The sequence below is a fragment of the Anas platyrhynchos genome, chromosome 3 (genome assembly GCF_047663525.1).
Source record: "Anas platyrhynchos isolate ZD024472 breed Pekin duck chromosome 3, IASCAAS_PekinDuck_T2T, whole genome shotgun sequence".
Lineage (NCBI taxonomy): Eukaryota > Metazoa > Chordata > Aves > Anseriformes > Anatidae > Anas > Anas platyrhynchos.
Window position 1 is genome coordinate 58,057,600 of NC_092589.1, and position 25,533 is coordinate 58,083,132.

At 41.5% G+C, this 25,533-nt stretch overlaps 1 protein-coding gene across 2 annotated transcripts in view; it reads right to left on the reverse strand.

Annotated features, from left to right (window-relative positions):
* AIG1 (androgen induced 1) overlaps positions 1–18,022 on the reverse strand; it is a 121,745-nt gene extending 103,723 nt beyond the window's left edge. Inside the window, exon 1 of one of the 2 annotated variants that reach the window (XR_011808356.1) lies at positions 17,682–18,022. Coding sequence is in view for 1 of the 2 variants with exons in the window: in XM_027454424.3 (XP_027310225.3) it covers positions 17,682–17,822 (141 nt within the window). In the remaining variant the exon portion in view is untranslated. The remainder of the gene's footprint in view (positions 1–17,681) is intronic. The other variant, XM_027454424.3, reaches the window with a different exon arrangement.
* Positions 18,023–25,533: the final 7,511 nt, after the last annotated feature.

Here is a 25,533-nt window from a genome sequence, read left to right on the forward strand (position 1 = left end):
TCCTTCCTGTTGATAAAGCTATGTCCACATGGTAAGTCTATCATGGAGAAAAGTAATTTTCATGTGGCAACAGTGAATAGTTACAGACTCTGGAAACAACTGGAAAAGTTGTAGTATAAATTTAAGATTGTTCTCCATGCTTCAGTTTGTCTATTTACCAGATTAAACATGTTTCTAACTGGCATCTGCCTAACGTGAGACAGAGCCTTCATCCATCCTCAGTCTGATTTCCTATTGCCTTGAACATTCAAACTTACCTATTTCTCCATACAAAACGAAGATAAGCTACGAGCAAGATCAGATGATAATCATGTGCGTTCACCTTACTAAGATGTAAATGGCAACACAGGGTGCAAGCCAGGTGCATTAAAACAGGATGAAGAATGCAGAGAAGTTCAAGCACTAACAAAGCTAAATTCTGAACTCATTTGGAAGACAGAGGAACAACAATAAAACTAGCATAATTTTCAAAGGGAAATTGTCAGAAGCAAATTTGGACTATGATTAATCAAGAATATAAACACCTAAAATTCTTTTGCTGCCATGATTGTTTACTACTAATTAAGCAGATAATTTTTTCACACTCCATTTGCAGCAACATCTTCTGTTTGAAGTGTTGTAAAGATGTTGTGTTTGTCCAATACAGAAACAAACACTTGTAAATTTCTCTTTTTGATGGTTCTACACTTTGATCAAGTCAAAGTGAATTTTATGACTTTCATGACTTCAGAAAACCTGGCTTTTAGATATTTAATCAATTTCCTGGTCTTAAGCACAGTGAGAAATGGTCAGACAAAGTGTTTGATGACCACCAACTTTGGTTCTTTACATTGTTGCTCTGTGTCACAATTGAGGCAAGATAAAAATAAAGATGTGCTAAAGTCAGGTTAAGTACAAATATTAATACTGCTTCCCTTTGCTGCTGTGGTTCTTTGGAAGATACTTTGACATACTTGGTGAATGGAAAAGGTCTGAAGCATGCTTTGTTCACAGATCTGCAGAAAGAGGAAAGGAGGGATGTTTATAATCGAAATGGGTCTGACTACTCTAAGCTTAAAGCTCGAATCAGATAAATTATTTAGGATACAGATTTTCAAATGATAAAAATCTGAAAGCTGCTGTCATATGATTACACATTTAAATGGCAGCTGCTCCCACAACTAAGTGCATCTGGAAGCTATCTCCTATGCTTTGCTGAAGTCCCGCGGAAGCAGATACATGACCTTATCGGAGAGTCAGGTGCAAGGCAGTCTTCCAGTGCCGGGGTCCAGGGCAGTATGAGCCATGCTCTAAAGCAGAGTAAAGGAACTGACACCAAACCTTGCTCTGTGATTCAGGAAGTTTGTTATTGGGGTGCTTTTGCTCCTTTTTATGTTCTTCTAGTATACAATTTTGCATCTTCAGATTTTCTTTGTACATCAATTTTCCTTAATTAAGGCAAAGACCTTTTAAATCCACATAGCTGAAGGAGATACTAGGAAATTACTCAGAAAAGATCGATTTCATGCTCTGGGATGGGAATGCAAAAAATGTACTCACAAAATATGCTTGGACAGCATTCTTGTAAGAAAAAGAGTAAGCCATAAACCCTTACTGTCTCCACAGAAAAGTGCTAATTAATGAGATAACTGAAAATCATAAAACATAAATCTACAAAAAATATAAAATCATGAAGAGTTGAAGAGTTTGTGAATTAACTTGACACGTGGTCCACTTCAGCACGCCATCACAATACTTCCTGTTGTACCCCATGTCCTTCTTTCTTTTTATATACAATAAGAACGTATGTATGCATTCTGTCTTGCATCTCAAAACCTTTGGGCTAGGGATGGCATTGCTTTTTTCCCCGAAACAGGGCAACCTGCTCAGCAGCTATGAGAGCTGGATGCCCGTTTCTGGAATTCCTCATGGGCTGCAGCAACGCAGCTGCATTTATGAGCAGGGAGAGGAGCATGCCCAGCCTGACCCTGCTCCCCTGGATGAACGCAGACGCTCAGGAACCAAGTGGCAGACTGCATGTGGGCAGCGCTTGGCTGTGAGGCCACTCTGATCTGCCCACAACTGCACCCCGTCTACCCCCAGAGAAAGCCAGTGAGCTCCTTGGGCCACTTCTCCAGCAGCATTGCTATGGAGCAGCAGTAGCCACGAAGCAGGGTCCCTAAGCGCAAATGCAAGTCGTACACAGCCCTAAGTGTTTACATAACCACTAATAAATATGGGCACGCACAGAATCAGGATCGGGTAGACAGCCAGAACAATATGTTCCTCTCTAAAGAGCACAGACAACAAGTTCAGCTCAGCTTTCAAGAAGAAACCTTCAGATATAGAGGCCCAGTTCAGCAAAACAGGGTCTTTATTCATGAGGACTGGGGGACTGAAGAAATACCGACAATATGTTTTTTGCAATCTCCACTGTAACTCACTGATCCTTTACAAATTTTTAAACAAATAATGAATAACAACATCTGAGAAAAAATTGTCCAGCACAAGCGAAGCAACAATCCGCGGTCATGAAATGCATTCCTCGCTTCTCCCTCCATTCAGCTCTGCAGCTACATGAAGACAGCAACACAGTAAACAAGCCTCCTCCTCCTCAACACACTTCAAGTCATTCTTCCCACACACAGCTGCCACTATCATGCATATTTCAAAGCCTCCATCTGGGCTTGACAACTGTACCTTCCTCTCTCCCAGCCAAAAGAAATACACGTCCTACTCAAACATGCATGGACGATATCACGCTGTTTATTTCAGAAGAGGAGCTGCCACTGGTGTTCCACAAGTAGGTCAGGTGGGTGGAAGCCCCCATGCTAACCTACATGCTAACCATGCAGCTAAGAGCTACCAGACACTCATTTTTCCCCCTTTTCCAGCTAGAAGATGTCTCCAGGCAGAACGTGGGGATTCGTGGTAGTTGTCCAGGCTGCTGAATGCCTCATTCTTCTGGATCAACATCTACTGCTCACGCAGGGATTGACTCCACGGTGTGTACGCAGCAGGTTCAACATCTCCCAGCATTTCCTGATTTGTGCTGCATGCGCTACACGGTGCAGGTACACCTCCTTCTGCCCAGAAATAAGCAATAAAACCCCACGGCTGCTGCCAACTTGGAGGATGCCCTCAATTTGGCAAATACAGGGGCCAGATCTCTGGTCTGGGGCCTCCTCCCTTCCTCCTCAAGGTCAGCTCTCCATGCTCCAGCTATCCTTGACGCTCTGCTGCAATAACCACCCACTCTGCACTCACGGTAGCCGCCTACATTTTGCCATTTAAATAACTATTTCTCTTCCTTTCTCCCTCATCAACAGCCTGGCCGCAGCACACCCTTCCTGTACCATCACATCCACCTTCCTAGATCCACCAGGCCAACCAGCACCCTGCCCCTCCCCACCTCTTTTCCTGCAGCAAGCTGAGCACGGTGCCTGCTGCTGCAGCCCTGGGAAGGGCTGAGCCCAAAGTAGGACGTGGGGCTTATCTTCAAGAGCAGATGAAGCTGGGGCAAAACAGGAGTCGGAGTTGAGCCAGGCTGCTCCCAAGGGGCAGCAGCTGCCTGTAGGAAGAGTGCAGCCCTGCACTCACTCCTAACGGCAGGCACCGTGCCCCTACAAACAGCCACACGCTTCCCACCTCTTCGTGAGCAGCAGTGGCAGCACCTGAGTCAGTGGGCGCGACGGGGAGGGCTGGGGGTGAGGTTTCATTACCCAGACAGCGCTGCTGGAATAGCCAGTCCCAACCCCAGCCCCACCTCATCCTGCAAAAAAGCCCAAGGACCGAAGGGAGTGATCGCCTCCTGGACCACCTGAGATTAGCGGTGTTCTAAAATATAGGTTATACAACTAAGATAACACCACGAGGATTTTAATGACTATATATCCAGCCGATCTGTTGCTTCGCTGCAGAGGGATGTTGTGAAACTCAGTTAGCTAATACTCCCTAAGTGCTTTGAGATCTTATAATAAAATAAATTGGCACTACAAAGCAATTTTACTCTTAGCAAGATACTGGCTAGCAGGATTTATTAATTTGGTCCTAAAGAGAAATCAGAAGATGTCCATCTACGTGTGCATTTCTTTTTTCTTGGATGATGAAGCATTGAAGAGACTATATGGAAATATGAATATACCAAGTAAACAGACAAGGTTGGCTATTTGGAATAAGCATTCTTCATGCGTTTGTCGTATTTACCTATGCTTTCTTTTGGGAAGATCACCAAGGAGGAAAACTGCAAAGAAAACCTAGCAGAAAGACACTTTCCACCCAGAGCACTGACTCATTATGGGTGCTGTGGAGGAGATGTGGCCTAAATCTTCTGCCACTCTGCAGCCCCTGCCTGCCTTCCTATTCTAACAGCATTTCCAACACACTGAGATATGGCTTTAATTTCTATAACCTGATCATTCAGGTTTTAAAATTTTTCTCTGATATTTCTCATAGTGCTTTGGAGGTCACCCAGGCATTTTATGCAGACTGCCGGTACGCTTAATCATTTCAGTGGCTTCCTGCAGTAAATCAGGAGACATTATATTAATAAAAGATGGGGCTGTTCCAGGTCTGATTCATAATGCTGAATGCCCATCTACCTGGCTTTAAAGAGTCCTTTAGAAAGGTCAGTTTACTCTAAGGAATTCTGAATGGCAAGGACGTGTCTTCTCTGACACAAGACTTTTGCAGAACATATACGCTCCAGGCCAGCAGCCTGAGGGGTGCAGAAGACATCAAAATGATTCAGAAACAGGGCTCAAAGGTGTGCAGGCCACAACCCAGCCATGACCTCCTCTGAAAATGCACCACTTATTTGCACACCATGCAAATAAGCATCTTGTTCAACAGCTTTACCCCCATATTGCCGCGCTTCTTTGCCAGGCAAACTCCATCTAGACACCTTCACTGAGCACACGACCCAAAACAGGTGAAATATCAGGTCTAGGAGGGGAAAACTGGCCAACAGGAGACTTTGCTTGTACCACAGTCTTATTGTTTGGTTACTTCTTCAAAATATGTACTAACCCCTGTAATCACAATGCACCTAATAAAATAATATAACAATAAAATAAAATAACAAAGAGATTAAACCATTTTCAGTGAATATAGCTGGCAAAATATTCTTGAATGATAATTTCTCACTGCAAATGCTGATTTGTTTGCAATGTAATTTTTTTTCCCAAGTATCTTAATGAAAACAATCAAGTGTTTTGTTTTCACTTGGTCAGTCCAACTGCACTGAAACCATGAGTTTGAAATACCTTTTCTGATTTTTTTTTCATTAAATTGTGAGACTGACTTTTTCTTTCCCACAGAAATGCACAGTTGCTAAATTTACAATCAGAGCAGAAGAGACTTTAAAAAAAATAATAAAAACTTCAATATTTCAGGGCATTATCTTGCAAGGTGCTGAAAATTCTCATATTTCTAGCTTGCAAGCAGCACAGTGAGTGTCACCTCCCATCCAAACCAAGCAGAAGGAATGTGGATAATACAGAGTGAATACCTTCCCATTAGCTGCCAGAAGTTAATGCCAAAATACCTCTCACAAGACCACAGATCTTTTGTGACATTTTTTCAGTAGGCCATCGTGAGCATTGGTTCCAATGGCAGGGCACACAAACTGAACCCTGTGGTTAAGACAAAAGACTCCCTGCAACAAGCTGCATCGAGACAAATCTGCTCCCACCGTAGCGATGCTCTCAGCCTGCAGCCCACCCTGTGCTGGTCACAGGGAAGGAAGAGGCTAACCTGGGGAGCTACGGACTCTGTGTGATCATATGCTTAGCTCTCCTTGTTCCAGCCGTCACTTGACTATTTGGCTGACAGATCTTGCAAGACATTCTTGAATCTAAACCACCTGGCCCAGTCAGAACTTTATTTGTGTTGGCCTACATTTCAGAGACCTGTTTTTGCACTTACAAGACACTATGGGGAGATGCCTAAGGACTTTGCAGGGCACTGCACTGGAACCCAAACCTTCCCTGCCTGAGTAACCACTCTGGTGATAAATGTAAACCACAGGTGGTCTGTGAGCAGCAGGCAGTGCTGTCAGTTCACTCATTTTCCAGGGAAATTTTAAGCCCTGGAAAATTGCTGCATTACATGATAAAAGGCGTACAATCACACACACAAAGGTGCAGAGGGAAACCAGTGCCACGAACTGGAGTCAGATCATGGCCTCGGGGACTGTGCCTCTGTGGTGTCAGCACCCAGAGCAGTGAGGGTCCATATGTGAGGGTCAGTGCACGACCCCTGGGAGCACCCTGTGGTGGCTGAGTGACCCCAGCCACTCACCGCAGGCACCCCCACTGTATGTATGTCTGGACATATTTCCCACCAGCAGGCCTCCACCCTGATCAGCACGAAACGAGAGCAGCAGCAGGCTGCTGGCATTGTTTGTGTGTCCACCAAGTGCTGCTGAGTGTTTCTGCCTGTGCTGATCTCTGCATGCATGTACATACGTATCATACAGGTGTGCTTCTGTGTGTGCCTACTGGGCACGTGTTTGGCCTTGCTCCTGGCTGGACCTGGGGGCACCGAGCTGTGGCAGGCTCATCTCTCTCAGACTTCAGGGTCGGCAGCCCTTAACACAAAGGAATATTCTTCCCTACAGGTTTGAACAGAAAGTTACCGCTGTGTAATGCAGATTTCCCTCTTCCCCCATTCCCCCATTCTAAATTGCAACATACGTGCCTGCATGCACTCCCAATCTGCCCACACAAACAAAGAATGAGTGCTTATATACGTTCACATTAAAAAAAAAAAGCAAGCTTCCTCTATTAACAACAATAATGGCTGATAAGCTAAGCAATGTTTCAAAATATTTTTGTTCATCTCACTGCATGCAGCAGATTTCAGACCTCACAATTACTACTACAAGATGTGTTTACTTGCTAGGAAATACAAAATACAATTAAAAGAATTTCAGCATCATTTAAAATATACAAACTGCAAAAAAATAAAAGACATAAAATGTCTGAATAAACAGCGACTGACGATTCCCTACATCATTTTGATTTTTCCGCTGGAACATCAATTTTTATCAAGGACTTGTTTCTGAATTGGAAGATTTATCACAAAAACTTGCATGGCAGACTACCAAAAAATGACAAGATTTTAACACCATAACAAACATTAGGCTCTTGATCCATTATGCTTAACACTTCTGGGTGTTTCTTCCTGTAACAAGGATGCTTAAAAACTTGCTCAGAAACAGAGAGCAAAGCTAAGCTACTTATGTAACAACATGATTCCAAATGTGGTTCTTTAAGGCTATCGCTAGTCTGAAATCAGGCTTTTTTGGTGAAAGGTGGCTGATTCTTCACTGTTACAGGTCTGTACTGGGTGCTTTAAGAAGACACGAGAATTAAGGAGATGAGGTATTTGGGATGGACAGGATGAGACAACGTAAGGCAGTGAACGCACAGGGAAAAAAGACAGGATGTGTGAATGGTGGGAAAAGTACAATGAGCACCATGGGGACAAGAACAGAAGCTCTAGAGGGGAAAACAGGCTTCTGGAAGGGGACTGGGTGTGCAACTGGAACTAGGAAGCTGAGCCAAAAGATCATGGACACGGTGCTGGGTAAGAAGAGGTGAGAAGGAATGAGGAAAGGGGTGCTGCACAGGCAGGCTCCCACAAGGAAGAAAGGGAAACTGTGGAACTGGGGAGCCTGGCTGGGTGGTAAGGGACACAAATGGAACAGGGCAAGGTGGGAGCACTTCTGTTCATGAATCCAGATGACTTGAATCATCCCTTGCACACCCTCAAAGACATTCACGCTTTGCTTTTATGTTCTCGGTTGAATTTTAAAATTGAGAAGTTCGGATCCCACTGGCTCAAATCGCCAGAGTAAAAAGAGGTCCTTCTGACATTTTCTAAAATACATCTGCATAAAATACATCTCTTAATTTTAACTCAGCCTCATACTTCACGGGGAACAAAACAGCTTTTAATTAATTTGGCAATACCATTTTTGTAGCTCCTGCCTCAAACCATGAGAAAAAGAAAACAAAACCTAGCTTGAAATGCCACATGATTTAATAGCACAGGATATTATCTCTGGTAATTTAGAGGTGTTTAGCTTCTGAAATTATGCTGGCATTGAGTCAAGGAGATTTGAATACTAATCTTCTATAATCACATGTTAGAATTAGAAACAATCATTAGCTTCTTAATAAATACAGGAATATCCCTTTCTAGCCCTGCTAGGTCATGCGACAGCTGACCTGAAAGCTGCCTCCTGTCCCTTGTAAGCTCCAGTTCTTTGACACTCGAAAACTGAGCAGTGTCTGGTACCTGGAACCACTCAAACCATTCTGCCTACGGTTCATTAACTGGTCACCTAAGCAGACTTTGGTGGTTAACAGGCCAATTTACTCTTATGTGTGCACAGCATATGTGGAGATTAGAGCACAGAGCAGCTTTTATGAACACAGCTTAATATTTTCATAGTGTGTGCGGCGTAAGTAAATAACAATTATCTCAAACGTACACACCGATGCATACCCGTCACCAAACACCCCAAATCCCTTCCAGCCTCCTGACTGTCCAGTTCACCAGCACAGTGCTTGCACCAGTCCCACGTGGTAGAGGTTTCCTCCGTGACTCACAGCTCCTCAGCACTCACTTCCCGGGCTGTAGAGGAAGGCAGCTAATTGTGTCTAGTGCTCATGCAAATCCTCAGCTCTTGGAACACTGCTAGAACAAGTAAAGTAAGGTCAAGAAAAGTTTTCACAGCATGGAATTTCAATTTGTTTGGGAGCCTAAGTGAACAGCAAATGGGGACCTCTGGCCGCTTCCGATCTCCACACCTCGTTTTCCCTCATTTTGCCCTCATGGCTGGCACACAGCTAAACACCAGCTTGTCACAGCACTGGGCTCGTCAGATGGCGCAATCTCTCCCCTGCTCACCCCAGCGCAAAGTGCTGTCATCTCTTCCTGTTCTCTCCCACTTCTTCTGCTTGCAGCCTTCGCAGAGCTGAGCCTGCACCAGCAATTGGGCATGACAACTTGTGTCTGCTCTAGGGAGGAGAGCCCTGCTGCAGTGTCTCAGGATCACACACAGATGCTAGCCTGAATATTAGCTGTATGAAATGCTTCCATCACTTCAGCCATGAGCTTGTCAAGCGCCTCGAAGAGAAAACATTTCTTTAGCATTCATGCATTTTACCAATTTATACAGCAGCATTAAAAGCAGCTTCTTTTTTCTTCCTCTTGCATCTGAAACAAGTACATTTAGGAACATATGCCACCTGTGCTCTGCATGTGGAACTCCCACGCCTACCAAATTCTAATAATACGAGCAATAATAATAATAAATAACATTTTGTTACTTATGTGCTGCCAGGGCCAGAAGGCTTCAAGATACCTGATAAAATTTACACAAATAGAGGAAAGGAAAAAAATAGTAAATTCACCCTCAGGTACACAAAGGTTTAAAAATATATAGAGATACAGACAGCACTGCTCAAAACCAAAAATAAGCCAGAGTAAAACTGAAATTCCTTGCAAAGCCCTTATACAACCAACTCAACCAGTCTGAAGCGTCTAGCAGCATTTGTGCAGGTAAACTTCAGTTCTCATAAATTGTTTCCCTTAAACTAATTCGTTGCAAAAATGTACCACTCCTTGTGCTTTGCTAGCAAGAAATTAGCAAGGGATTTGACATTCTGCTCTCCTGCACATTCTGTTCTACTTTATCTTTATCAGGACACCTAATATGCAGCTGGTAAAAATCCAGCGCTACTAGTTTTGTTTTAAGCTCTACTGTAAGCAGTCCTGAAACACCCTGAAATGACCAACCTTACAGACAACCGTGGCAAAAATACCTGAGCTATGTCAGTTGCACACAGATTTCAGTGGAAATTATGATACAATTGCACCCTTTGACAAATATTTGTTTGGAAAAGCTGACTGTAAACAGGATGCCTGCAAGGACAGTGGCAAGACAAGATGTTCAGGGATTGTTGCATGAGGCGTTCAAATGTTTCTTTCCAACTTCAGAGGGAAAACGGGGACTTACCTAAAGTGCCAGAAGGAGCCTTCATACAAACGAAAACCAGGTTCAGATTTCCTCTCAGCACTTCCTATGAGCTTAACCTGTTTCCAGGCAATAGAACCTCTACATTTTGCAGTATGTTGCAAAACAAACAAACAAAAAAAGAACAAACAATGCCAACTATATGTCAAGAGCGTGTAAAATACCCCAAGATAACCGCTAAATTGCTGATGAAAATCCTCAAACCTCTTAACCCCAGCTCAAACTGGGGAAAGGGACTTGTGTTTAATAAGTCTTACCGAAAGATGTTTAGTTATTTTATTTTACTTTAATTTATTCCTCTTTAAAATGGATAGAAGTTTTACTTCAGCTTCCCACTGCTGTATTTGTTTGCTTTTTTCCCTTCAGGCTGCTGCTAACTTTTCCATCCACTAAAGATAAACACAACTTTTTCTGTTGTAGTAAATATCACTACGCTGAGTTGAATATATCTTGCATCTTATATAATAAAAACGTAACAAAGGATGTAAGGCTTTGAAGACTAGTAACAAATTCAGAGCTTTTGAAAATATGGGATGGGCAAAATGTAGTTATTCAAATAAATGCAGGTGAATAAGGCAAAACTTGAAAAAGCTTTCATAAGAAGCAAGGAAGCTTTTCATATTCACTCCATTCACAGAGCGAACAAGAGGTTTGTCTTTCACTTAGGTCTTCAAAATAAACCAAGGCATTGTCAATTCTCTTTCTACCTTATAAATCACATATATACCTGGATATCCAAGGTGTGAAACTGACCCTCAGACTCTGGTTTCAAATACAGGAACGTGTCCAGTATCATGTGAAGTTATTACATGCCAATATTTCTTTCACTCTTAATTCTGCATAAAAAATACAAACTTGTCACTGGTGTTGGCCGTTTAGTTGCATTACCAACTAGAACTCTAAATGACAAGGAATTCTCCACCTGTCCTGAGCTCCTCCCAACATCAGATTCTGGATTAAATTAGCACCATTAGAAAACTGTTTTCTATACTACATTAGGATAGGTAGGCACTGACAACTCCACCTATTAGATATGGAAAGACGCAGCACAGAAATGACTGCATGAAATGAAAGCAACCTGAAATATTTTGACTTTATTGCTTTATTCACACACTTGTCAATCTCTTGTAATACATCTACATTATATCATATTTCATACATTGCAGAATTGCCTATTTTTTCAACTCGATTTTATTCTATTTTATTGTCATTGTACTTTGTTCAAGTCAGCAACTTTATTTTGTTAGGAGGACATAATGGCACATTTGATTTTTCCATCACACCGATCATAAAAGATTTTTATTGCGAGTTTCCCTATTTTCAAATGCCATGATACTTTTTTTTTTTTTTTTTTTGCACCCCAAGGATGAAACCAAGCAACAACCTGCATGGACTTCTACCATGCAATTTTGAGTACATCAGCAGATTGTTCTAAATGCAAAGAGATGCAAAGAGTCCTATGGAATTTGATTTTATTCAAAATATTTCTAATTTAAAAGATTAAGTTTGCAATTTTTTATATTATTTACAATATTATTTAATAGACTATATAGATCTCCAGTTTAACTTAAGAAGGTCAATCTCTCAAATTTATTTCTTGTATAAGCTTATATGGCCTCATTAGTATAACAGAAATACAATATCAAAAACACATACAGTGATAAAATATTTTATTCTTGATTCATATTCACAAAGAATTAGTACAGCCCAGAACGCCAGCTTTAATTTCAAGCACAGAAATTCCTTGAGATATACTGGATGTGTTGTCATTGTTTAAATTTATTATTTAAAATACTTAATAACTTTGTTGCATGGCGACATAGAAGAATAACTGGGTTATTCTTACCACTAAAATAAAATTCTGAAGAAAATCCTTCAACCGCAATGCAACACAGATAGGATTTTTTTCAAGGGGAACAGAAGATCTACTAAACCAACTGCTTGAAGTCGTCATCTTCTGAAAATGCTTTCACAAACTTGTTCGGACTTTTCACTGCTTTATAACATAGCACTGTTACGTATCACTTACATACTCCAAGTTATAAAATAATATTACTGTCGTTAGTTAAATCTATCACTATAGTAAGTGATCCCAATTTGTCCTCTCTTCTATTCTGCTCCCTTCCCCTGCCAACCCTTCTGCCAACACAAATATTTCATGACAGCCATAATTTTCCCAAGAATTCCCAAATTAAATGTCGAACATACTTAAGCCCAATTGTAAAATAAAGACATGCTAATGTAATGTGAAAACAGAATTCTTCATACGGCGCTCGAATTTCACGGGATTTGTGCAATCAAAAGCAAATGGCAAACATGGTCTCTCAATAACAAACGGTGATACCATTATGCTTTTATTCCTACAGACAGCACTACACACAACTGTTCCTCTGACATGTTTACAGCCAGAGAGGGAACAAGAAAGCTCTAAAAGACGTATTTATTAAAAGGCTCCCTTACCTATATTGTTGCCTATTCTCTCAAATACATTAAGCACCATTAAGAAACCTCACTTTCGTTATTCCTAAAGAAGCAAGCCCTTAGTTTCTTTCTCCATAAATTGATAAACACTGGTGGCTGCATTCTGTGCTATAGCAAGACCACTGAGATACCTAGACTTGCTGGTGATTTACCTCTGAGAGTAATACAAGACAGTATCTTAACACGTTGATAGTCTTCACACAGAAGCCATACAGCACTTAACAAAGATGGGTGAATATCAGGGTAACTTTACAGATGACGAAATGAGAGGAGCAGAAGGTGAAATTCATTTCAGTAAAGGAAATCCTGGAAAAGAGTCATGTAATTATATCACACAGAGTGTGGAATATGTTTTCACTTGTATCCTCTGCGTTGCAGCAAGTTTAGCTCATGCAGTTAGTGATGAAACTTGCCTAACTTCAGGTAGCGAGCCAACCACCCAGTCTGGAGCACAAACTGCCTTTTGATCTCCAGACCTCTGCTAGGAACTGCAGCAGCTCAAAAAGGACATGAAAGAAACTAAGAGTTTACAGCAGTAAATCACGAGGATCTCACTTATAATCTTTAACAGATGCAGTGAATACATGCAGGATAATACCGCACAGAGTAGAAACAAGAATTCATATCTGTGTTTATGACAACAGTATGAAATTTGTATTTGATTATATGGATAAAGTATTTGATTATATGGATAATGAATGACAAAGAAAACCAACTTAACTTTCTAAACCCTGCTTTACCTCAAATACCACTACCTGGTGGCCAGCTAATCACCCGTAACTTCCCTACATTTATAGATTCCATTTCAAAAATGAGTTCAGAGCATCTGCAGTGGGGACTTTCAAGTGTAGTGCCAGAGAAGCACAAGCTCAAAGCAAAATCTATATTTTGTTAACATTGAATTAGTATTAGCGGTAAGAGTCTATGTAGTGTAATAGAGTTACTAACACTAAGGCATTGTGATTCCACAAGGTAAACAGTACATCTTCTTCTAATATAAAATTATCTAATTTTAGAGCAGGCAATGACTACATAGCCTGTTTGCAATCAAGCTGACTTTTTGACTTTTATTTGAGGAAAAGACTCAATTCCTCACTTCTGACTTCTTCTGGCCACTGGCATTTACTGGTCATGCCATTTCCTATCAGCACGACTAAATTCAGAATGGGCACAAATCATTTATAATTTCAGCCATGCTTTGTTAAGCAGCTATCTTTTTATCTAATAACTGTACCTCACACGATTTAATAACTAGTAACGAAAAACGTAAAGGATAAATGACGGATCTACAAATTCTAGTTCCTAGCACTACTGTTGGTAACATGCCCCTCTAAATTCTTCCAAAGGCAAGAAATGAGCTAAGTTTTGATGACTTATTTAAACTTAATGAAACTAAATCTAAGCATATTTTCTACACAACAAATACAACATGTATTAGCAAAAAATAAACTGCAAGCAAAACTTGTAATTGTTTTTTTTTGTGGAACTCAATCTGCCAACAACATGTAAAAGTAGATGCACAGACATCTTGCTATTTCTTTTACGGGAGTAATAAAAATCTATGGCCAGACAGATTTATATATAAGCAAAATGAATTCCTCCCTGGCCTTGGCTGCCCTGAATCGAGGTATGAATACTCGTGTTAACATTCTGTTATTCAAAACAGGGACATTAATCATAATCATAAAACATAACACTTCAGACTGCTTCCAAAAAGCCAGGCTTGTTTTTTGTCTCTGTAGCTATCCCGATCAGCCTGTCAGAGAGCCCTGATGATTAAAAAATCCAAACAGGATTTTGTTATTGCAAGCATATGTGCGTGCAACAGTGTATCTTGGTTTATTCATGCTTGTTTGAAAAGTAAAATTTCCACAGAAACTGCACAATAAAAGTTACAAGCTATTTAGATGAGGCACCCCTTATTAAAGTGATACATACTTAGGTGAATTTTTCTGCTAATTATCGCACAAATCTAAACACAAAAAGTAGAGGTGGTCGTCCCTTGGCACCCACAGGCTCCACTTCCTTCCAGAATACAAATTGCATTTATTTTTTGTCTCCTCTCGTGACAATGATAAAAGAACCAAGAGAAATAAAACTTAATCCCTTCAGTGGTAAGGATCCTGCCAGATCTAGAAAAGTTGTCACAAAGGGATCCCTCAACAAATGTGTGTTTATAAAGGCAGGTGCACGATTACAGTGTATGCAGAATAACCCAGTTATCTTTAATTTGGCTACTTCCAGCACTTACACAGCTGAACAAACAGCGGCACAAGTAGGGAAGATTTCTGGAAGATTTATGCAGCTGACAAATTTGTTGCAAAGAATCCTTTTGTACTGGCATCATTTTCACCCTCACATACCTTTCACTGTGAGGCTCAGCAATGAACTTACGGATAACAGTGCAGGGAACGGTGGAGCAATCCACTACTGGAGCACCAAGTGGTAAATCTGAGTCTAACAAATGCAGCTATACAGGAGATTTTAGGCAGATCTCTTGGTGAATCCCACCTAAATCCAGTTCTTCGCCATTCCCACAGGAACTAACCCTGAAGCTTGGTTTGTATTGTGAGGCTAAATGGTCTTTGATTTGATCTGCTGGGCCCACTAAGTGGTCTTGGCAGCAATTATTAACGTCTTTGCACCTCCCTTTTGTGCTCTATAATGACACTGGCTCTAAGCAGAATTCTGTACCACTTTTGGAATAAGCGGGGCAAGCACCTATAACCTTTACATACATGGGAGAAAACCCCAAGTTTCTTGGGGTTCAATGGGTTCATTCTTCATTCCAGTACATTGCTTCATAAACCAGAAAAATATGGAAATTGAAGCATGTCTATGGAAATAGACAAAGATGTTTAGAGAATGTTGCCACCATATTAGCAACTGCAAAGAAACAGAGTCAGTAATTGGAATGACAGCAGTTAGAAGAAGTCATCAATAGTGCTTATTTTCCTTCATAATCCAAGGACAGGTGAGATTAAGCAGGAATATTGGCACCCAAGACAATATTACTTAGGTATAAACATCCAAAATATTATGGATGGACAGGTACCTTACAGCTTTAGCTTTGTATGAAACAGTTTCCTCTTAATGCTGGACTTCCACAAATCGCGTAAGTGCTGTTCAAATCAATAAATACATTTAGAATATTTTACTCTGTCTAGTGTGTCAGTGTCCAAACTACTAGATTTTCATAATTTGACTCAAAATTGCATTACATGCAGGATAATTTTAAGTCATTTCACATAGTACCTCTGAAAAGCCCGCTACCTGAATTTCTGAGACATTTACTGACGCTGAGACTGGAGAGGAATGTTCCATTATAAATGGGCAGGTGAAAAAATCCAAATGATTTTTCATATTCAGTTCATAAACTCGCTTTTCTCTAAAAGCAGTAGCTGTTTTTGGAAACAGATTTTCTACGTGCTTCTGTGATGTCAAAGATGAAATCTCTGCTTGTTGGAGGTACAATCTGTAGCAGGAACACGTCTGCCAAGACTCTGGCATGGCTGCTATTTTGTCTAGACAGCCTCTGAAAATGACTGACAGAGGAACACTGCACATGGCTGAGGAAACTGAAACTTATGGAAGAGTTTTTCAAGACTAAGCCAACACACAGGATTTTGGAAGCGTGCCTAACATCCTCCAACCTCTCCTCCTGGTATCCTCCTCACGAATCTAACAGTATTTTGTTTCTCCAAGTCTCCCAGTTGTCCCGGGAGAAGCGAAGGTATATTTGCTTAGATAACACGCGACCAGGGCCTTTTGGCCATAAGTAAACCTTGTCAACAAGTGGGGAGGTCTGTTTGCTGGCAAGTCACTGAGAAAGGCATGCAAGCAGTTGTGTCTGTTATTTGGAGGAACGAAGACTATAAGGAACTATTAACCTTTTCTCACCTATACAACTTGATAACTATGAGAAACACGTGACAAGTATTAGCCTAATGACAGAAATGACTAGCTGCAGCTGATCACTGTTCTAGATGCTTCAAAATGCACTGTATATTTACCTTGACCTTTAGGGCCACGTCAGAAGTAGCCTGAACCATGTGTGTGTTTTGACAGGAAAGTCCACATGAACTTGCCACGGACAGCAGACTGTAATTTTGCAGAAGTAATGAATATAATGTACTGTCAAATGTTATTTTCAGTGCATGACAGCCTCAGTTCACTTAATCCTCAAGCAACTGTCAGGGCTTGAAGGGGGGAAGAAAAAGGAGGAGGCTCGAAACCACATCACTGCCTTTTAGCTTTAGTTGGTTTATATCCATTTCAATCCCCACTGAAGTCGACAGCTCCCCCCTAACTTACTGGGATTTGATGCTAACTTCTATCAATAAATATCATTGCCTGTGCTGTTCAGTAGCCTGCAAGAATAAAAAAAGGTGAATTTAAGCATTAGTTTGTCTCCTGGGAGAAAATCAGGCCTTAAGACACCACTTCACAATGGTGTTAAAGCACTAGTTGGGGCTGTGGATCCCCGGAGATCCAGCCAGTTTTTCACACCCCACACAAAATTATCCTGGCTACGTGAAAAAACATGGGAGCTGCTGCTTGTCTCTAACTAAAATACGAACTGTGAGCAACCTTTGCTTAACCCTGATAAGGAAACTTCCCCGCCCCACCTACGGGGTCAGCAGCGGTCTCCACAAACCCAGCCTGAGGCTGGATGCGGGGCGCTGGGACTCTAGCAGGAGGCTGTGAGAAGCACTGGCAGCTCTGGTACCGGCATCCTGAGACACTTCTGCACCTGCAGGCACCGTGAAACGCCTGCAGACCGGCAGAAAAGGCACCGAAGGGGTTTGCGGCAGGCGCTGAGGGGAAGCAGCTCCCGCACTTCCCGAGCACGGCGCTTTCCCCTCCCCTCCCGGCCCTGCTCCCGCCCCTCCCCTCCCACCGCACGGCTCCGAGCGAGGCCAAACGCGGCCCCGCTGCCGCACGGGGCTGGCGGGGCAGCGGCGGCCGGCCCCGGCCCTCATCCGGGGCGGGGAGAAGCGGAGCGAGGCCGCCTCGGGGCCCGGGGCTGCGGCGGGCACCGCGCGGCGCCTCCTGCCTGCACCTGCCGGGGGCCGAGCGCCCCGGGGCGCCCTGCGGGTCCCCGCGTGGGGGTCGGGTGGGACGGGGACAGGGCCAGGGACACGCAGACAGACACACACAGGCAGGCGCTTACCAGGTCTATGAAGGTCAGGAATTTCCAGCTGCCGCCGTAGGTCTGGTGCGCGGGCATGTCGATGGCCTTGTAGTTGCAGAGGATGGAGCAGTAGGACAGCAGGATGGCGGCGCGCAGCACCTGGCACGGCACCAGCGCCATGTTGCGAGCGGCGGCACCGGGAGGCAGCCCCGGCCCCGGCCCCGGCGGAGGTGGTGGCGGTGGCGGCCCCGGTGGCGGCGTGTGGCGGTGCCGGCCCAGCCCGGGCTGCGCTTCCGCCCCTGCCCGGCCCTGCGCGCCGCTGCCGCTGCCGCCCGGCCTCCCGGCGCCCCCGGCCGGGGCGGAGCGGAGCGGGGCGGCCGCGCCGGTGCCCGCTGGGGCCGGGGAGGCAGTGCAGGGGGTGAGGGGGGGGGGGGGGGGTAGGTGAAGGGACGGAGGGGAGCGGCACTAGGGAGGAAGGGGGGGGGGTGGGGGGAGCTGTTTTGGGTGCCCCAGTGCTGAGTGAGGAATTAAATCCGGCCGTAATTATGGTTTTTAATCAATACAAGGGATGGGGGAGGTGGGGCTGCTGGCCCTACACCGACACTTCGCGCTGGTTGTAACGCGCAGAGCGGCTGGCGCCCTGTTGGGTTTGGGCCCTCGGCTTTGGTAATGGTGCTCTTGGATCTCCACATGGGTCTGAGCAGGTCCTCAGAGCTGGTCCTCTTCCTTTAGTCCAGGAGAAAACAGAAAAAAAAACAATATGACCCTAAAAAAATACCTCATAGGTGTGAAATCAAGCGCAAGATGGTGCCGGTGAAGGTGAACACCCCTGTGATAGGAGGTATCACCATGCCAGGCTTCGCTCAAGGGCAAGGCCAGTTTCTGTCAGCTGAGGTTTGATGCGGAAGGCAGATTGATGACAGCAGCAACTGAGAGGTTCCTGTGCTTGGACTTCTGCACCCCAAAAAGGAAAGGGTTTTAGAGTACTTGGTCGCGAGGTACACATTAAATTGCTCCACCATATGGAAAAGTTGTTATAAAAACACATGGCGATGCCTGAGCCTGTATAGACAGACATCTTCTATAAATACCATCTCCATACAAATATCATCTCCATACATCTGTCTTCTGAAATAAATATTTGAACAATAAAAATTTGAATCAATGACTGTGCAATGTGTTTTATCCGTTGCATAATGAGTAAATCTTAATCTTGCATGCCTCTTAATCTGGTATCTACTGCGTTCAAGTTCTGCTAAAACGAAGAACCATTTGGGAGAACATGTGCTAGCAGCTATCCTAGACGAAATTAGGACACTTTAAGACCCCTGCTTCTGCAGAGGAATTGTAATTCAGGCTTGGTCAAAGAATCTCCTGGTGGAAGCACGGAGCACAAATTTCCCACCAGATCATTCAGGTTATTTCACCAGTCCGTTCTGAGCCACAAGCAAACATTCTGTGGTATGTATTAAAATACTTCTTACAGTCTGACAGGCTAACAGGGTTTGCTTTCAATGAAATCTTAAGGCCCGGTAAGAGGTAACTGGATGAAATGCAATGGTCTGCAATACAATAGGAGACTGTGCTAATAGCATCTGTGCTAATAGCACCAGTAGTGTGCCCCAGTGCAAGCGGAGCACTGCTGCTGAGAACTCAATGCCTGAACTGCATGTGATGGATGTCAATTTACAAACCAAAGTGTGGTATAAGTCCAGATGATCAGGAGATTTACTGCTAAAATACACTCTTGATCTGAACTGTAGTGCTGCTGTAGAGGCACCCTCTGCGTGTGAGTCTCACTGCTCTGCAGTTCTGTAAGCTCTTAAAGACAAGTAACTGTGCGGAGCTCCACAGCATGACTGATCATGGATGTACACATGCACACGCTTGTGTCTTGAGATCTGTCTCAGACATGAAGAATTTGGGGCTGTCTTGAGCCTTAGGAGGTCTGTCCTCTGCTTCTCTAAGTGCACCTCTGTGTCACTAATACAGTACCACAGACATGAATACTCGCTGAATGCATCTTGAAAAATACCATTCCCATTTTGCCTTTTAGTCACACGCTTTTAAACATCCCCCAGGGTTTGTGCATCCTTAAAACTTTTTTAAAAAGAAAAAAAAATTACTTGGACTTTTTGGAGCCCCGTTTTCAATGCTCTTCAGTTCTACTCTCCAATCTTCCTTAGAAATCTTAGCAAAACTTGCAGAAAATCCTAACCTCACACGAAGAAAAACTTCACTCGGCCTTGTAATCCAAGGTGAAAGTCTAAACGAAGCAGAATGTATAAACACTTTTGTTCCCTATTTTTTTTTCTTCAGTCATGAAAATCTCAAGGCAGGCTAACGAATATGCCAGGCCCAGCCAAGCTTCTTCCTGGTCAAAGACTCTTCTTTATTAAGCATTTCTAGACCTCTGAAAGGAAACTGAATTCCTTTGTGGGTGGGCTGTTTGTGCCCGTGTCCTTTTTAAAGAAATATCTGTTGAATCTCTGGACAGTATTATAATAAGGACTAATTAGATTGTAGGCTGCCATTAGCCTTTATGTGCTACTTCAGAGTTTATACTCCCTGTCTATTGAAAGTGAAGCAGAAAGGTCTTTTGTGGCTGTGGTTGAAATGGGTTTGCAGTGGATTTTATTCTCCTGTGAGATTTGGTCTTACTGTTTTTCAGCAAAGTAAAAATGAGTAATTTACTAATTTGCCCTTTCTATTGCTACATGAATGCAACTTTTCCGTATTTTGTAATATCTTTAGATCTCAGAGTTTTGATTATATACGTAAGTAGTAGTAAGGCAGACTACAAATGTGAAATATGATATTCAGTACCAAGCTGTGATTTTTTCAGATAAATCATACATTTTTCCAATTGTCAATTGTGAAAAGCCTCAACCGAATTTTCCAAAGTCACATACCGTAAGTTTGTTTGAAAGTGAGTGTTTGACTTGGATCATCCTTCTCATTCAGTAGAGATGGAAAATAGGTTTAGAAAGGAGAGTCAGACACGCTGGTGTATCTGGGATGGAAGGTATTAAGAAACACTAGGTACAATGGGGGATAAGAAGCAAGATGCCTGAAAATATGTCACAGAACTGAGTGGGAAAAAAAAATCTGAAAAAGTGGGTTTCCCATCCACTTGTTTATAGAAAATGCATTTTTTGCTGTTTGGCACTTTGGGAGAATAGCATGTAACATCTAGCAGGTGAGAATGCTTGTGTGGGTATTTTTTTCTCTCTCTTAATTTTTTTTTTTTTTTAATGAACAACATTTGAATTCCTGAACAGCATTGTATTTTGCGTTAAGGAAAACACTGGTGAATGATCTTTTAGAGATGTTTTGAAACTTTTGTGTCTCCTTTGCCTTCTCTTATGCAATTGCTTTAGATGGAAATGTGCTGTTCACAAGGAATTATGCCAAAAGCAGATCCTTCCTAAGAATAATACACAGTAATGCATGCTTGAACTCATAGGAAATTGGTAAGTGCTGCCTCATCACAGTGTGTTCTTGGCAATGCACTTGATACTGCAATTCTAATATTTGAGGCACAAACTGTGCCAAGGTAAGTGTACTTGGATGTGTGGGAGAGTGAATGCCACAGAAGAAGAGATGCAAAAATTAAGCTTTCTTGCAATGGATGTAAGTGAAATTAATGGCAACGCTGCAAGTTAAAGATCAACAGGCAATTTTTGAAAATAAAATAGCTTGCCTTTGTCTAAGACAGAGGAGTCTTTGGAAATGTTCTAAGATTGTATGTATGTATTTAATATATGGCTCTTCACTCTATCACCTTAGCTATCACTAAGGTAATAAACGACCCCATGTATTGGAGGAGGATTCAACTCAAAATCCTTGGTAAACACTGCTGTAACTGAGGCCACTGTTAATATCACTAATAAAATTCAGTCAAGTTTTTATTTCTTCATTCTCTATTTTTATTTTCTTAAATCAAAGATATTTACTTTGTACAGATATAAGTGATAAAAATTGAGGGATAGATTAAAAAGAGAATAAGATTGAAAGAACACATTTGTGCGAGGTCTGAAGAGCAATGTGTTTAATAACACTTCTGGAGCTACTTGATGACTGAAAATATTGTTGCTAATTTTGTTTTAAGTTTAGGTTTAAGAATGGCAGTGAAGTTACTAATTGAACATTTTGTACTGGCTATTTTACGGTATTTATCTATCTATACTTTATAGTGGAGCTGGAGCAGAGACAACCAGGAAATAAGTGGAACAGAGTTTGGAAGCTGGAAATTCATTCATCCCCTCTGCAAGTTAAACTTTGTTCTATCCTGTAAGACCATGAACTTAAAGTCCAATAGAATAAACTAGAAGAGGATGAATTGGGCTGTCATTTGTGTGAGTCATTGCAGAGATAAATAGGATACCTTTGAAAACCTTTAGGTGCCTTTCTGACTACATTATCTAGTAAATCTGACTAGTTACTATAGTAATTGGCAATTGCTAGGGATAATTAAAAATGCACAAGATTTCAATTTTTATTTTTTTTTTTCAAAAAATGTTTATGTGAATGTAGGTGCCAGAATGTCTATGTGAATGTCCAGAAATTCTGGTTCTGGACATTATGCACAAAACATAGCCTATTTCAAGCATCTTCAAGTCTTGCATGTACTTATGCAGCCACTAACCTAGCAGCTTTATCATTTATGAACAGCCCAGGTGGCACACTGGGATTCAGAAACCAATCTAAATCCTTGGAAGACTACATTTAATTTTGACTGGTTTAGATGAGTCACAAAACTGACCTTTCTCTTCATGTTTTCTGAACCTAAGCAGTCCAAAGTTTGAGAGTGTTTTTATTTGGGGTATTTTTTTTCCCTGTCATATGAGAGAGATCTTTCTATCAAAGTAAATTATATGAACATTTAGAGCAACAATTAGAGAGAGGGATCTTTAAAAATTTCAAGCATTCCTGATGGAAACTGGGGAAATTCCGTATTTTTCACTTTGTCACTGAAAACTTATCCAAGTGTGTCTATTATCCTAGTAAAGGATTCATTATGGGACAACAGCATGCTGCCTATTAAAGAACTGAATAGGGTATGATGGATTCAGACAGAAGACATCCACACTTTTCCTTCTTCCAAGACCAACACAGCTAGTTAAAACCTTATTAACTGTAATATGATGTTTTTTTCTCTTGGGACTTGTTTTCTTGTAACAAAGATAGGGTGTATTGCAGGGGAATGCAAACAACTAACAATCAGTATTAGTATAAATTTAAATTGGTTACCTACATTTCTATGAACCAAATCATCTTTATGGAGGTCAACTTTTTAAGATAATTAATATAATGGGGATGCTTAAATACTATATTTTTTTTCCCACTTATCCAGTAGAGTTCTTCTATCCTTCATGAATAAGTTAGCATGCTTAAATAACCTTGTTCTTTTATTGGAATTAGTCTTTAAATAGACTAAAAAATTCAACTAACCATCCAAATATGTGTTCAGTTTTAACACCTTCAGTGGATCTGAGGTGAAAATTTTAACCTTCTTCTGAATTTAATGATATAGCTTCCAGTGATAATAATAGGTGATCAAACCAGTGCTCATGTAACTTACTTATTCAAGGACAGTTTTCTGGTAACATTCAAAGTTTCAAACCAACGTGTAGAGTGTAGTCTCTATGCCACAACTGGTACTCAATACATGTTGAATAACATCATATTTCTCTCAATATAAGCAGATATTCTTAGTATTCATAAAATGCCAGTAAGTCAAAAGGGGAAAAAATAAATGAGCAGAATATTAAAGTAAAACAAAAAGCAGTTCAAAAAACAAACAAACAAACAAAGTGTGCATGCAAATTAAAGTATGTTATGGTGGCAGAAAGTGATTGCATCCTAAGTCCTCCACCTTTTTCACAGGTTTTGCATTATTCTCTAAACTCTAAAATTATAGCAATGGATCAAATAACTTTCATAAAAACAAAACAAAATCCACTGTTATTAGGCTGAACAGATATACCATGTAGACCTTGTTACTATTTGCTAATTTTCAATTAATTCATTAAGATCATCTCTCATTTTTTAATTTTCAGTAATCAGTGTCAGTCTGTTATGAAAGCACCTCTGCAGTCTAGACGGTACATACTCATTTATGTGATAAATAATGGATAAACACTGAGTGTGCCATTAGCCGTTAATGCAGTAGATTGATTCCCTGCAGCACATACTCTCTGTCCTTGTTTTAGCACTTATGCCACCTGTCTCTTGCACTTACTGCATGATGCTTCAATAATGCGAATGGGGTTCCCTGATCATTCTTAATTTAGCTCATTTTTATTACCTCATAAATAGATTGGCACTGATATGACAGATGTGCAAATCAGAAGGTGCCTCACTACTACATTTATGATTGCTATTACTGCTCTATCCAATGGTTTTGGTACAATACAGACAACTTGTGGATAACCAGATAGAATCAGAAGACCCTTTTTCTTTTCACAGATTTCCATTTTAAATATTGCTACTGCTTTGTCTGACGGCTAGGACAAGGACTAGCTATTTAAAAGCTCTGGTCCCATTTCCTTGAGATACAGGAATGGGGATTCAAAGTGAATTAAATTCAATATCAGAAAGACACCAGGACAGATTGGCACTCAACCAAGATTTTGAAGGAGCTCAAATGTGAAGTTGCAGAATTGCTGACCAAGGTGCCTCACCAGTTGTAGAAATGGCCACTGTACCAGATCACCAGCGTAACTTCCTTCTGCCAAACGGGCTCTTAAAGAGATCTGGGGAACTACAGACCAACGAAGGACTCTATTCCTGATAAGATAGTAGAGAATATCTCACAGAGTTAGATACCTGGTCACACAGATAAACATCATCTGTTGGGAAGTAGTCATCATGTCTACTTTAAAAGGAAAGGCCATTTGAAGAACACATTGCACCTCATTTGCACAACTTTTATCCCAGTTTTCAGTCAAAACCAGGAAAATAAGGAAAACAATGTGCTTCATACACACGCAATACAAAGACTGATAAGCAAAATAGAGGTGCTTCAGTAGTCAATGGTGCATCCCAGAAGTAAAAAAGAAGGAGATTCAGAGTAGAAAATGTACACAGGAAATGGGGAACACAGTTTCAGCCTCACTATGTGCCTCAGCATTGCCAACGGGATAGTAGTTGACGGATGTGACTGTTGTTATTCTGTGTGAATTGGACATCTTTGACCCATGACAATGTGTTAGATATGGCACAGTGACAGATTAGGACAAGAATGTCTGTTATACTGTAGGAAAGATGAATGAAGGAAAGCACAGGAAAGGAAGGACACACACAACTGGAAGATGAACTCTTTTTCCTGAATAGTTCAGTGGTTAAAGCAGTCACTTGATATATGAGAAAGTTTGGTTCACTTCTTCCCAGGAGCAGAACAGAACAGAATCTGTAGTTCCACTTCTTGTTCTCTCCAACATGCTAGAAGATATGTTTGGGGTGGGGATAGGATGCTTCTGATTATTTTTGGTGACCGTATATTTTAATAAAAAATAAAACACTCTTTATTTCGATGATTAACATTCAGGTTTCATCTCTGAAGCAGGGCTGAAGGCTCATTGTGACTGTGGCTGCCGACTTTTGTTTTATGCAAAGGAAAAAGTGACATCTATAGAAAATTCTTATATCCCATAGCTGAGCCATTAAGGCAGTCACATGCAGATAATGGGAGAGCTACTCTGAATCTACTCTCTGTCTCATTCATGCATATCCATAACTTTTTAGCCTTGTATTTGGATTATTCTCCAAGCAAAGAATAGAACTTGTGTTGCTTATGTCTTGGGTAAGAATTTTAACCTTTAAGTTATTAACTAAACAAAAGGGAGAAAAGATGCAGGGAAAAACAGAGGATTCTTTTTGCATCTCT